Source organism: Leuresthes tenuis, unplaced genomic scaffold (genome assembly GCF_036924035.1).
Source record: "Leuresthes tenuis unplaced genomic scaffold, fLeuTen1.0.hap1 SCAF_7, whole genome shotgun sequence".
NCBI classification, from domain to species: Eukaryota; Metazoa; Chordata; class Actinopteri; order Atheriniformes; family Atherinopsidae; genus Leuresthes; species Leuresthes tenuis.
Genome location: NW_027325361.1, coordinates 9472600 through 9487044, shown reverse-complemented (window position 1 = coordinate 9487044; position 14445 = coordinate 9472600). Strand labels below are relative to the sequence as shown.

General features: G+C 40.4%; 1 protein-coding gene across 1 annotated transcript in view; it reads left to right on the top strand.

Moving 5' to 3' along the window:
* The window catches only part of adamts10 (ADAM metallopeptidase with thrombospondin type 1 motif, 10), a 47148-nt gene that overhangs the window by 7279 nt on the left and 25424 nt on the right, over positions 1-14445 (top strand). Inside the window, exons 2-11 of the mRNA XM_072389162.1 lie at positions 564-703; positions 813-1022; positions 3145-3313; positions 3689-3891; positions 4836-4919; positions 6931-7076; positions 8343-8386; positions 8917-9022; positions 12284-12430; positions 12612-12753. Of these exons, the coding sequence (XP_072245263.1) occupies positions 564-703; positions 813-1022; positions 3145-3313; positions 3689-3891; positions 4836-4919; positions 6931-7076; positions 8343-8386; positions 8917-9022; positions 12284-12430; positions 12612-12753 (1391 nt within the window). The remainder of the gene's footprint in view (positions 1-563; positions 704-812; positions 1023-3144; positions 3314-3688; positions 3892-4835; positions 4920-6930; positions 7077-8342; positions 8387-8916; positions 9023-12283; positions 12431-12611; positions 12754-14445) is intronic.

Below are 14445 nucleotides of genomic sequence, written 5' to 3'. Positions count from 1 at the left end.
CTATACAACATCACAAAGCTCGTGTGAAGGTAGTTTGGGATTGTGCTTGCTGTTAATCCAAGCCACATCTAGTGACTAACAGTATTTGTTCCCCGCTTGCGTAGCTTTCTAAGTCTGCAGTTAGAACTCTGATCTCTGGGTTTTTGTTCTGTGTGGGAAGGAGCTGCTTTTCCGTCAACCGAAACCAAAGATTTGATGAAAGCTGGACTCATTTTTCACTGTTAGTTAGCTGACCATGGCTGTTTGGAGTTGTGTGTGTGTTTGGACAATAAATCTCCCAACAGGCCCCGGACAGACAGGAAGTATATCGTTTCAAGGTAACTATGGTAACCTCCTTTTGGCCTCATAAGGGAAGGGTACTTGGAGTGGATTGGGCCTTGCCAGTAAAGGGCCAAAAAGTCTGTTTCTCTTTGCCAACTGGGTTAGTCTCCCAGTAAAGAGGCCCAGGGCAACTACAAAGTCCTCAACTGTTTTTAATTAGAGTGAATTAGATTAAACTGAATTTAGGCTGTATTGAACTCTGACGGTGACTTTCTGCCCTCTTTATTTTTTTTTCTCTCCAGCTGCTTTCCTGTCCAGCCTTGGCCAGTATGAGATTGCCATCCCTGTACGTGTAGGACCTAATGGAGAGATGCTGGATGCAGAGAGGACGCAAAACCACCAAAGAAGACGGCGCAGTACTGAAGACAGGCTGCCTGACTCTGTATTCAACTTTTTGAGAGAATTCCCATTAGATTTCTATCTACATTTTCATTTACACTGATACACATATAAACATCTCTCCTATATATTTTCCTTTCCCTGTCTCTTAGCTCTTCTACCAGCTGTCCACTTCACGGAACAACTTCCTGCTGAACCTGACACTGCAAGGAGGTTTGCTGTCCCGGCAGTTCAGGGTGGAGTACTGGAAGAGGGGACGATTAGCCTGGAGTCACCCTTACTCTCCCCAATGCCACTACACAGGACACCTCCAAGACCAACCGCACTCTAGCAAAGTAGCCCTGAGCAACTGTAACGGCCTGGTAAGACTAAAACTTTACAATCTAATCCACAACTGGAGTGAGGTCAGCAACAGCAGCAGCGCTGGCTCTGAAACACTTGATTCCAACATCAAAGCATGACATCTGAACAAATCTTGAATCCTGTAGCCAGCCTTAATCTTAAGCCAAACTGACTGCTGTGGTCTTTTGGTCTGGTCCTTCTAAATCTGATCTCAAAGGAGGTAATCTTTTTAAAGATTCATTCATCTACAGATGAATGGGCAACGGTAGAGGAAGCTGTGATGCCAAATATCCAATGCTGCTACTGTAAATTGTGAAATCTGCAAAAGCTTCAGTGATACATTGATAATATAAGAGAAATTGTATACAAGTACAGCTTCCCTGCAATTTATTCTTGCCATTTGTCTCTCAAGGTGGATGATTGAGGTGAAAAATATTCAGACAAATCAAGACATTATTGACAGCAAAAAGTAGTACGCTGATGTGGAGTTACTTATATGAGGGTTGAAAATGATGCTGTTTCCAATAGATATTTGAATTGGACTTTGAGTGATTGGCATAAGCGTTCCACATTTCTTTGTCTCAAATTGACAATGTGGAAGCTGTCTTATCCTAAATATGCCTTACATGTTGAGAGGAAATGTGTTTACGGTAATCACTTTTGACAAGAAAATAGAAATGATTGTTTTAGCGTTTAAAGTTCAGACCAGAAAACTCTACCTATAAGCCGCGGAGCTTCACATTCGAGCGTGCTCTCTTCGGGCTGTTCAAAGGCTTCTGCAAAACGTAGGCTAATGTTCAGACTTGTTTAGCGCTTACTGTGGAAAGCATCAATTCCCTTTCATTCACATTTTTCTCATGAGGTCATCTCAGCAAACCACAACAGAGAGCTGGCATCTGTTTGATGATGCTTCAAAGTTAGTACTCATGTGAACCTTTTGACCGGGTATTCTGAATTGTGATGCATCATTTTGTTGGCTGAAGGTACTCTGCTGTAATCATTGCGCCGTGTATCTGTGTATCCTCTCACTACAAACAGCAGGCCCCACAATAACTTTTTAGATGTGTTCACGAGGCGTTAATAAGCCGCACACGTAATTACTGTTGGTCAGACCAGCATGAGCGCATTCACCAGTGAGCACGCTGCGTGTCCAGAGGAGCATCACTAACTTTGTTATAGGATTAAAAGAGCTTTGAAAACCGCCGCAGCGAGTCGAGGAGAGACACTCGCTCTGACCGGGACCGACACATCTGAGCAGAATCAAAAGAAGTTTTAGTGTATCGCTCTCTGTCTCACTCTCTCATTTTATTCGCTCTCGTTCACCCTTTCATGCTGTATTGTGTGTTTGTCTGTGTGTGTGTTCTGTGGTGTCCTGATCCACTACTCAGATGGGTTCAAAGTTCCCCACAGAGGACCCTGTGATGGGGACAGCATCTTTAGAACAACTGGATATGATATGACCTTTACTTACAATGAGTAATAATGGCACATGGCTATATGCTTGTGTTTAAGCTGAAGACTTTCAGTAGATTTCCCTTGATTTAGATTTTGTAGCTCATAATATTGAAATAACAGTCAGAGAAACAGTTGCTGTGAATAAGGATAAGAAAAAAAAAACGATTCAGTCAGTTTCATTCATGACATTTTAAACATATCTGCAACTAAAGAACGTTGACTCAAGCTATCTCTGTTTTGGAAAAAGCACATCCTGCACTATGTGGATTTACTTTGCTCTGTGTTTGTGATTATTGCATTTTTTTCATCTAATGTGTATGTACTGTCATCATAATCTGACTAACTAGTGAGACAATGATAAAACAATGATTACTTGTTTGATATCAATCAGTCTTGTGTCAATACATATTCATGCCAATTCTAATAATGATAATAAAGTTTTGAAATATGATAACATTTTGGAGAAGTTGTAACAACATGATAATGTTTTTAGCAAGAGATGTATGCATATTGGAAAATAAATCAAAGAAAAGTGAATAGTAAAGGTTAAATAATTAACCTTTACTAATTAGCTCTGTAATGTTGAATATTGCAGTGTTTCTCCAGTAAATATCTTTTCACTGTGAAGTTTATGATATTTTCCTGTTATTCTGTTCTACTTTGTTCTTCAAATCTGTCTTTCTGCAGCAGGGGGTGATTGTTGCAGGAGGAGAGGAGTACCTGATTGAACCCCTTGTCTCACCAGATAACCAAACGAGGACGGAGAGTGGGGAGAGAACAGAGGGGCGCCCCCATGTGGTTTACAAGCGGTCATCGCTACGCCATCAGTACAAGGGCCGGTCCTGTGGGGTCATTGGTGAGAGGAGAGATGTTCTGGTCCTATTCTGGAGAAATATTCATGTCTAATAACAGTAAGATCTAGACTGGAGGAGTAAACAGCCTCAGAATAATTTGCAAACCAGCCAGCAGCAGAAGATTGTGGTTGGGTTTGAGTTCCCAGTTGTGATTAGGCGTGACTGGGTCTTTGTTTCAGGGCGTTGTTTAAAAAGCAAAAATATGTGCAGGAAAACATCTCTCAAAAATGAAATAAGTAGACTTCTTTCAAAGCTAAGATTCAATTCTGCTCTACAGTCATATGAAATGTGGTCAGGCATCCTTCTGGATGCTTGGCAAGGTGTTGTGTAAGTGTTGGCACGTGAAAAAACTGTTTTCTTCTGATGATCTATTTCAGATGAGAAGCCAATGAAAGGTGCGTCATGGTGGCAGCGGACTCTGAAGACGCCTCCCCATCATGTCGGCCGCGGCCAGCTGCCTCTGAAGCGCTCAGTTAGCCAGGAGCGCTACGTGGAGACTCTGGTGGTCGCTGACAAGATGATGGTGGGTTACCATGGCCGCAGAGACATCGAGCAGTACATCCTGGCTGTCATGAATATTGTAAGTTTCATAACACAAAATATTCACACGTGCGTCCGTTCCAGAAACGAGAATATTTCCCATCTATCAGAAAATTAAGTACTTTCTTACGATTTTGATATTAGAACAGAATTTAAGGGAGAATATCTTCTGATTTATTGTAGTTCAGTTTTTCTAAGCTTTTTAAGCTGCAAAAAACAAGGAAAACCGCTTGAAGTGAACTAAGAAACATTTCTTAATGAGGTTAAAGCTGAGTTGGAAGGAGAGGAAAAGAATAAGCCAAACAAACTTTTTAATGCATTTATATGCCAACAAATTAAACTGAATGCACGCTTATTTAGTTGCTTGAGTAATATTCATAGAAAGAAGGAAAGAAAAATGTGTAGACTTTGCCTGCGTTCTCCCGGGGGAAGCCACATGTTTCACTCAGACATGCTGAGGTTTTTGTTATCGACTGCACTATTTCTGTCGGGGTAGATCTTCTCATGCTAAATTTTGAAACCACACACACACACATGCACAGAGATTTCAGGAATGTATTTAATGAAAGGGTGGTCCGCAGACAACGCAGGAAAACAAAGACAGAAAAACTAACAACATATCCAAGTGCAGCTTTGGAGAAACTGGTCTTTTTTTCCTAATGTTAGGTCTTTAATGATGAATTTTACTCTCTGTGCAGTCTGTTTCATGAACTGTTTGGCTATAGCGTAAAGTCAGTCTAGATAGGGCCTTGCAATATGTCTGGCGGGTCAATGCTAAAGTTGTGGTTATTAATGGATGATGCATTAGTGTCTTTTTTTTTTTAATTGGGCTTCTCTTCACTTACAAGTACTGTACATATTTACGACTTATTTACTCCTGTTTCTATTTTCTGTTCCAGTGTTGCCTCATCTCAACTATAATGTACTCAACTGGTGTATCAGCCGTTTTTAAGACTGGTCTTTTCTTGTTTCCCTGGAGGTCAGGTTGCCAAACTGTTCCAGGATTCTAGCCTGGGGAATGCAGTCAACATTGTGGTGACACGGCTCATCCTGCTTATGGAAGACCAGGTAAGAAACGTTTGTAAACTCAACAGCTGCAATAAGCAGCACAAACCTCCTCTTATTTCTCTACGTTTCACTGTATTTGTCCTTATTACGTCTCGGTCCAAATCAAACTTTGACCAGTATATATGAGCTCCTTATTTGTGTCAAATTATTGGCTTAAGTGTGTTTTCCCCCACGACTCCCAGTGGACTCAGAGTGTGAGAGTGGCTCTTGTGAATGGCGGCTGTAATGACAGGAATGACAGGATGTAAGCAAGCAGGGAAGAGAGAAATGATTCAGAGAAGGGGGAAAACTCAGGGAATGAGGGGAGTTCTGTACCTGTCGTATAGAGCTGCTCTGTAACCGTCCTGATTCTTACTGTGGGGAACAGTGACTTCTCTGACCACTGATATGACGCAAGTCTAGGGTGTAGAAATTATCAAAGTTACATTGAGACAGTGATGTAAAGCACACGCAGGTAGATGAACCCTTGTGTTTTTGCATTAAAGTCACAAGAAAACAGCTGATACCTCAAGCTCTTGAGATATCAAAACAACCAATATCCTCAAGCCACATTAAGCATTTGGCTCTATTGTTTATCCTCTACTTTGGTCCATGCTGAAACAACCTTCGGTTGGATTACCATGAAAGATGTCATATATTTCTAGACGTCAGAATATGAATACTACAGTCCAACTGACTGAAGTGATCTTCTGATGATGCAGAATGCTCAACTCTTCTGAGAACACCTGCTCTCTTTAAATCTCTAGCTCTAACATGTTCAACCTCAGCTTACTGTGCACTTCTTTACCCGTTCTGCTCGTACTCTTTGAATACATTCAGTTCTTACTGCTTACACCAGGGTTTCTTACTGTTGTTGTAATGCAATTTTACATTGCAATTGTCACCCCAGGATAAATTATATTTAAGTTTGAACTTTCTGGCACTGCAGGTCATGATTTCAGTTTTGATTAGACTTTGGCATTCCTAGAAAGCTTAGATGATCAGAAGGTCTTTATGTTTCAGGTTGCTTATGTCAGCATATAACTTCAAAAACCATCTTGGCTAAAAACAGCAGCATGGCTGCAGACTCCTCTTGTATGATGTAGGTGAGTGAGTGAAGGTCTGAATTTACACAGCGTGAGAATCCACACCTGACCATAAGGCAAGAGTTCAGCTCATAAAAAGTGCATGACCTTACCAGCATAGCTCACGCAATGACTGAGCCACCTGACTGCCGAGTAAATGCCCTTATTAGCTTGCCATTAACAGCATGTGGCGAGACAGCACAGCTGGTTCCATCGGGTATTACAGTGTGGCTTTGAGGTTTCCTCCATAACTTTCTTATTAGGGAAATTTTATGATTCATGCTGCCTCAAAATAAGCACCAGAATTTTCCGCCCGGATGTGTTCGTTATCTGAACGAATAAAGAAGTAAATGTTAGGATCATTAGCGGTGGGCAGCATTAGTGTTGTTATTCTTATGCCATAGACTGCTGAGGTTGAGGTCGGGACAGTGTTGAGCATGGTCTCTGCGAGTGGTTCTGTTGCCGGTTTCCAGGTCTAAAAAGGCAAGCTGGCCCTGGAAAAAGAAAATGAGGCCAGCAGTGGGCCCAGAGATGAGGGACTGTGGGATGAGACAATTACTAGTTATGTCACCACATGCATTCCTGGGTTACGAGTTCTCGCCAGCTGTGGCCAGCAGAGCACTTCCTCCTCTCCTCCTCTACGTGCACTTACAATGCTGTGAAGGTGCAGAGTTTTCACAGATAGGAAAGACTAACATACAGTGGTGGAAAAGAAGCCCAAATCAGTGTAATACAGGAAGACTAGTACTGTGTTATCAAAACATTGCTGAGCTATCATGTGATTGTTGGAATATCTTATTCGCTGACATTGTTAATTAATCAAGTATCTTTGTAAATGTAAGACCTGCATGAATTGGATTGTTTTGCATTTGAAGGAAAGAATACAGAATTTCCTTTTTTCCAAACTTGGGGATAAGTCTGTATTTCTCCTCTCGTCTCCCTACTAGCCAACACTGGAAATCAACCATCATGCTGGGAAGTCTTTAGACAGCTTCTGTAAGTGGCAGAAAACCATCCAGCACCGGAGCAGCTACGGGAACGCCATACCAGACAATGGCATTGCTCACCATGACACCGCTGTGCTCATCACCAGGTCAGAAACAACACAGCAGTCTTACAGGAATGAGAAATTTATTCATTTCTGGAGCTTTAATCATACAAAAATAACAGCAATTTGCATGAACTGCCAAAACAAATCTTCTACAGCGTCTATGAAGGAAAATATGTCTTCCTGTTCATATACAGTAAGAGTTAAAACAGTGTTTCCTCCAAGCTGAACTCTCACATTCCCAGCCCCTCTCCTCATAGGTTGTCATTAAGCCAAGTTCAGCAGAGTTGGGCTGTATCTTGTCCTGTCTTGGGTGACAGTAGATGAGGCCTCCCTGCATGGCTCAGCACCTGGGCAGAAGATGTAAAAGAAAGATGTGAGAGCGGTTTTGAGAAACATTGACAGATTTATTTTCTTAAAGTAAGCTGCCAAAAAAAAAAGAAAAGAAAAAAAGACACCTTGAGATGTTGAGTAAGCGAGCAGAAATCAAAGCAAAGCTACCTTGAATCTGACTGTGGTGCTTTCTCTCAGCTTTCTCTTCATCTCGCTCGCTACCCTCTCTCTTACAGATACCTCCTGAGGAAAACAGAGACACCAGTGCATATTATATGCATATTATACAACACAACCATGGTTTGGTCAGAGTCATCTGAATGCAGCAGAGCTCAGCAAAACTACCACAAATACTATTTTGTCTTCAGGAATGTCCTACGTCAGTCACTTTTTTTAGTTTTAGGGTTAACTTTGTGGGAACAGTTTGGTTTTGCAACAGCTTTTATCAAGCAAAGGATGGAAGCTGTCCAGACAGATGACACCTCAGTGACCATCTATGGTTTCCCCCTATTGTTTCTTTAAAGCTACATCTGCCTGGTGCCACTGCCGTCCACTTTCTGTCCATAACATGTCTGTGAGTGTATGTCTGTCACCACCTGAGCCAAGTGTGTGCCAAAAACTTTGGACTTTGCCAAAAGTTGGATGCTGAGAAAATGTGTGTTTAAAGCCTCAGGTCAGCTGAAACACTGTATTTAAGTCCAGGTTGAAGACACATCTATTTTCAGCTTCATTTAAATAAGCTTGAGTTTCAAAACGGAATCATATTTTAACTACTGCTTTTATCTTTCATATATATAGTTTTATCTATTGTTCTTATTTCTTTCTTTTGTTTAAATTTTAAATCATGCTTTTTATTTCTTCTGTTTTAATGTCTCTGTAAAGCACTTTGAATCACCTTGTCGTTGAATTGTGCTATACAAATAAACTTGCCTTGCCTTGCCTTGCCTAAACCTTTTCTATTTTCTCTCACGTCCACAGGTACGACATCTGCATCCAAAAAAACAAGCCCTGTGAAACTTTAGGTAACTTACACAAATGTGTTATTGTAATTCTGCTTTTCCAGGATGAAAACCTCCACTGATAAAAGGCACATTTTTGTCCCTGCTGCTAATCTTGGCCATCACGACAGCACACCTAACCCCGACCCTAACTCTTAGAGATCCTAAATCTTATTTGAAAAAAATAAAACCAACTCTTAAAGAACCAGCTGATTATCCTTCCACAGTCTGGAGCCTTTCCATTGTCCTTATTTTCCAAAGATACCTCCTCTTTTATGACCTCAAACTTAGACTTGTTTCCATAATTGAGATATGCAACCACACACACGTTTTATTCGTTCACAGAAAAGTGTGATGCAAATCATGTATGGTTAAAAATAACGAAGATTCAGTGTGCATGATGCTGTTGTATTTCATTAATAACATCAAAAGTTATGTGTGAGGGATAGTTCTGATTTTAGAAACACATCAGACCTAAATCTCAGTCTCCCAGTAGTTGATATTGTGAGACACTTTAGATGGATATTCATGTACTGTATTTGTTTGTTTGTTAGGTCTGGCTCCAGTCGGAGGGATGTGTGAGCCAGAGAGGAGCTGCAGCATCAATGAGGACATCGGCCTGGGAACTGCCTTCACTATCGCCCATGAGATCGGACATACGTGAGTAACATACACACACAGAGATAGAAACATTATTGATTTCCTGGACGTTTCAGAGATCTCTTAGTCCTGCAAATGTAAAGAATGTTTGTATTCAAAATCACCTGTGGTGATGCATACGATGTGTTAGGCCAATACGTGCCGTGTAGTATGCAGAGTATGCATCAAGGAAATGCATCTGGAAAAGACAGCAACTTTCCAACATCAGAGGGCAAAGAAGAAAGCTGCGCTTCCAAAGCAGCAGAAATATCAAGGGAACCAGCTCCGGCTAAACTTACTTTTGCAATGAAGTAGTGCTACAGAGCGGTGAATCTGGTTCCTTCCAGTATTCAGAAAGGATTTCTTTGTTAAATGTTCATTCTTGGAAAAATCATGTGGAAAATTTGTGCTACACACTGCAAAATGTATTGATTTAGCTGCTTGATAGTAGCCAGTGTTATGGAAAGAATTACGAAGAATATAGCTAAAAAATCTCTTAGTTAACATCCAGTTAGTTTGTCCATTTAAGAATCATTTTCACTATGGCACTGCACTTTTATAGCTCTTATATGTTCCTTTAAACTATTAACGGTAGGTTCTACAAAGTCTTTAAATATCTTTCTCATTTCCTCGTTTATGCTCTCATACAACACTTATTTGATATATATATGTATATATATATATACATATATATATATGTATATATCGCACACAGATGCAATGGTGGCAATGTGGGGTTGGCATGTGGAGGGGCTGGGGATTAAACCACAGATCGCACGGCTGGAGGATCCCCGTTCCACTCCAATACTCTGCTATGCTGCAGGCCAGTGATGACAGTGTCAGTTAGTTGAACTGGCCCAGAGTGATCTGTTTTTACTATTATCAAATAGGCTGTCAACAGCATTTTTGCTTCCATCATGGTTGTCTCTCATATTTGAGTTAAATGTGGGTTTGATAAAAGTTAATCATGATTAATCATAGTGTTGTTTAATTGCCATATAACCAACTCCATAGAAAATGGGAATAAAATGGAAAATTGTTTGGGGTGATGTTAGAAATATTTCAGGACAGGGTTAAACTGTTGCATAGGGATCATTGAGATATGACCCACCCAGACCAAAGATGAAGGGCACAGAACTGTTCTGCAAAATTGACTGAATCGTTTATCCATGAACTTGAACTTTGGTCTCTTCTGCTGATCCTGAAAGACAAAATGTCCAGAATCCCTGAGGTGTCTTGTGTACTTTGTTGCTGTAAATTGTTCGCTTCCTCAGATTATTATTTCCACTTCTCCAGAGAGAGAATATTCTACCTTCAACACCATGAGTCAGTTCCATCATTTGAGAATGTGTTAATAGTTTTATATTTTTATTTCAGTCACAGCGGAATTGGTTGCACGTGGGGCTGGTGAAACACCTGGATGTGCATCTGTTTTTCATATTTGGCTCCAGTGAATGACGCTGACATTCCATAGCCTGGTATAGATGATCAGCAAAATTTATTAACTAGCTATTCTATCAGCTTATATCCTCAACTTAGATCCCACATACAGTGAATCGAGAGAAGTTGCTGTAGTACGATCCTACTTGCTCAGTAATTCAGTGTCCCATTCACTTGTGTTTGCAAACCACATTGAGAAATATTTAAGCAGATGGTGGATCCATCAGTTTCTCTAATGGTTTACACAGGTTTTCAAGCACTCAAGCTCAGGGGCCATCTTATCAACATGACTGGACAGTGTTTGTTACTATAATGAATGTGCATGTATATACAATCTGTTTCACTGGCCTCAGTACAATCAGCAGTTGTGTTTAATTGTGGAAGAAATTGTTTTGACAGCACAGTGCCGTGTTAGATCAAATGCAGGGCTGTTTGTGGTGAAATGTACCCACAGAAATGACTCTGCTGGGAGATGGAAGCTTTCAGAGCATTTATAATTCAGAATCAAACATAGCTACCGTGAGTGTTATTGCTGTTTGCTATAAATGTTCACTGATTAGAGGGACACTGTGGACGCAGTTGGAGTTCTACCAACTGGTAACCTTCAGGACGAGACTTTTTAAGGTTTTCATTCTTTAAAAAGTATTTTGTTGTTGGAGTTTTTGGGATATTCGTGGGGCTGCACGGTGGTGTGGTGGTTAGCACCGTCACCTCACAGCAAGAGGGTTCCTGGTTTGAATCCTTCTCTGTGGAGATTGCATGTTCTCCCTGTGTATGTGTGGGTTCTCTGCTGGTACTCCGGCTTCCCCCCACCTCCCAAAAACATGCATATCAGGTTAATGGTGACTCTAAATTGACCCTAGGAGTGAGTGTGAGTGTGTCTGGTTGTTTATCTCGTTTGTATCTGTGTGGCCCTGTGATGGACTGGCAACCTGTCCATCACCCTGCCTCTCACCCAATGACAGCTGGGATAGGCTCCAGCCCCCCGGGCGACCCTGTGTTACTTAGCCACCACCAAATGTTTGTAAAAAAGAATGTGCATCTAGGTTGTTTCAGCATGATTACCAACCCAAAATACAAATGGTTTTTATTTGGTTCACACTTTTCAAATGTAAGGAGTTGATATTTTGCTATGTTGTAAAATAAATTGAAAAATATAAACCTTTTAGTCTGATTTTAATTATTAATTAATGAAGTAATTAATAATTATTTTAATCAAAAGGACAAACCAGAGAAGCAGTATTTAGTCAGGTGTAGTAGTGACACACACGACTAGCAATGCTCTCCATTAATCATCGTTGGTTATTGGTATGTACAGTAAGGTATGTAAAATGCAAGACAGTTGGTAAACTTCATATAAAGCTCCATTACAGGATTAGATATTTTTTTCAACATTTTTTTTTCATTATAAATATGTAATTGACATAAAAAAAAGTAAAGCAGCATTTGAAATCTTCCATTTTTTCATTTAAAAGATACATGACCAACGACAGCAACAACTGTTGCTATGATCAATTAATTGCAGCCTCTAACTTGGCCATTATACAGAACTGCAGTTTTCTATTTTTCAAAAGGTAAAAACTAATAGTCTTACAGTCTACAAACTGTAAATCAGTCCCTGGTTTGATGCCCAACAGAGAACCACCAGCACACTTTATTCTCTGTTGTCGGAATGTGATAGGTGAGCATTTATGAAAGTTGTGGACTGTTCTTTGCCTGTTCTTTCGATCCCTCTCGGTTATCCACAGAGATCTTTTTTCCACTGTCCCCATTGCTGCCACCGGGATTATTACCCGTCCACATGGCCTCAAAGTGTTGTCACTGTATCATCATGGGCTTTAGGTTTGGGATGAATCATGACGGTATGGGGAACGCCTGTGGGCCCCGCAGCCAGGAGACCGCCAAGCTGATGGCTGACCACATCACCATGAAGACAAACCCGTTCATCTGGTCTGCCTGCAGTCGGGATTACATCACCAGCTTCCTGGAGTAAGTCTGCCAATCAGATATCTGCAACAACATGAACATTTCCTATTAAAAGTTTGAGGAAAAAGAAAATCATTAGGAACATTTTTGATGGTCAAATAAATCTTTTCAGCAAATCCAGTTCCACTTAAACATCTTTTTTATCCATTTCCCCCCTTTTTCTCTTCTGTTTGATTTGCTTTAGCTCAGGAATGGGCTCCTGTCTGAACAACGTGCCTCCAAAGCAGGAGTTTGTGTACCCCACCACAGCTCCAGGTCAAGCCTACGATGCAGACGAGCAGTGCCGCTTTCAGTACGGCGTCAGATCTCGCCAGTGTAAATACGCGGTGAGCACACAGATGTATACCTCTTTCATAAATCCTTCTCCTGGCTTTCAGAGCATCAGAGTATTTGTATATATATTTGTATTTATTTTCCTTTTGTGTGTTTCCTGGAAAGTCCCTTGCGAAATTCACAAAGAAAGAATGTCTGTTTTATAAAAAGTGCTCAAAATAACATTTTGGATCACAGCATCATGGCCTAAACCTATTTCATTGCAAAAATGTTGATGTTTTATGGTCACAAGCAACTTTGCTGCCTCTTGAGAAAATTAGCCACACTTTGATCTCCCAAAACCTTGTGGATTATCTTTGGTTGTCAATAAAACCCAGACTGAGTATCAATAATCACTGACTGTTCCTGGTCACTCAGATCATTTAGAGATCAAACACATGCACCAGAGCTGAAACTGCTTCTTCTAAAAGTATGTAAAAGTAAATGGTGGTCAGTTGAGTCAATTGCCTTCAGCAGATTCATAAGAATGGTAGCACAATGTTTTGTCTTTCTGACAATGTCATTCATAACAAAAGTCACCAAAGGGTTGAATCCTGACTGATGTAGGCTCAGAATAGATAGTTTACTTTGGGACTGAATTCTTTCACTTGAGATTTTACCAGTGTTTCCAAATTGTATCTGAACAGGACAATATGGATTTTTGTCTATAGTTACCCACTGTAATGGGACAACATGAGCAGCTTTCCAAACCTGGGGTACAAGGCCACTGGTTAGTGGAACAATTTAAAAATGACTTTTTCGGCAATGACTGAAGAAAAAAAGACAGTCCACACATGTAGATATATTTATTTTGGTCAGTATTTTGGGACTTCCTAACCTCACTGAGAGAGGGGATCAAGGATGTTTTAAAGATCAAACAAAATTCTGATTAAAAGTGTCAATATAAGACAATATGTTTTGAATATCCACTATCTGTGCAGCAAACTGTCTGATGACAGCAGAGACGATATTAAAGTGATCATGAGGTGCGTTCCTTTCAAAGTATGATGAAGGTCATAAATGCTCTTTAGAGAGGGTTCATTTGTTAAAGTTAACTATATTTCTCTTTATCACCATATGTGAGGAGGTTCTCTTTAGCTGGGTGAAGACAGTGATCACCCATTCCTAATCCAAAGACTCCAGTTGCAGTAATCTTCACTCCTGTTTGAAAAGATTAAGTCAAATAAAGTAGATGTGGATGGATTCTTCCGGTTATGTCTGGTGAATTCATTGATTGATCCATATAAGTTGAGGTTTGTAGTGATCTTCTATTGACAGTCTGCTGCATTTCTTTAGCAGTCAATGTTAAAAGTCTCCTTCAACAGTCATTTCAGAGTATGCGTATAAGTCGTCTAAGGCTGACTTAATCTTTCTTTAAGTTATTTATCTCACAGCACACTCCTGATTTAGACTCCTCTTTCGCTCTCCTTCAAATCTGTGACACAACACATCTTGCAGTACTTTCACGAAATAACATTCTTTTTATTGCATGGTCAAGTTTTACAAGGCCAGCTTCAGAGTGAATGGACATCTGGAACAGCAAGCTGCTTTATAGACTCATTACTATCGATACTATGTAGTCACAGCATATGTACACAGTAAAACATAATCCCATGTGTAAAAGGCATTGCTGTAGAAGGGAGAAGAGGTGAAGGTGAACAAGAGAGTTTCTGCTCTTGTGTCTCACCAACAATCATTTATAGAAA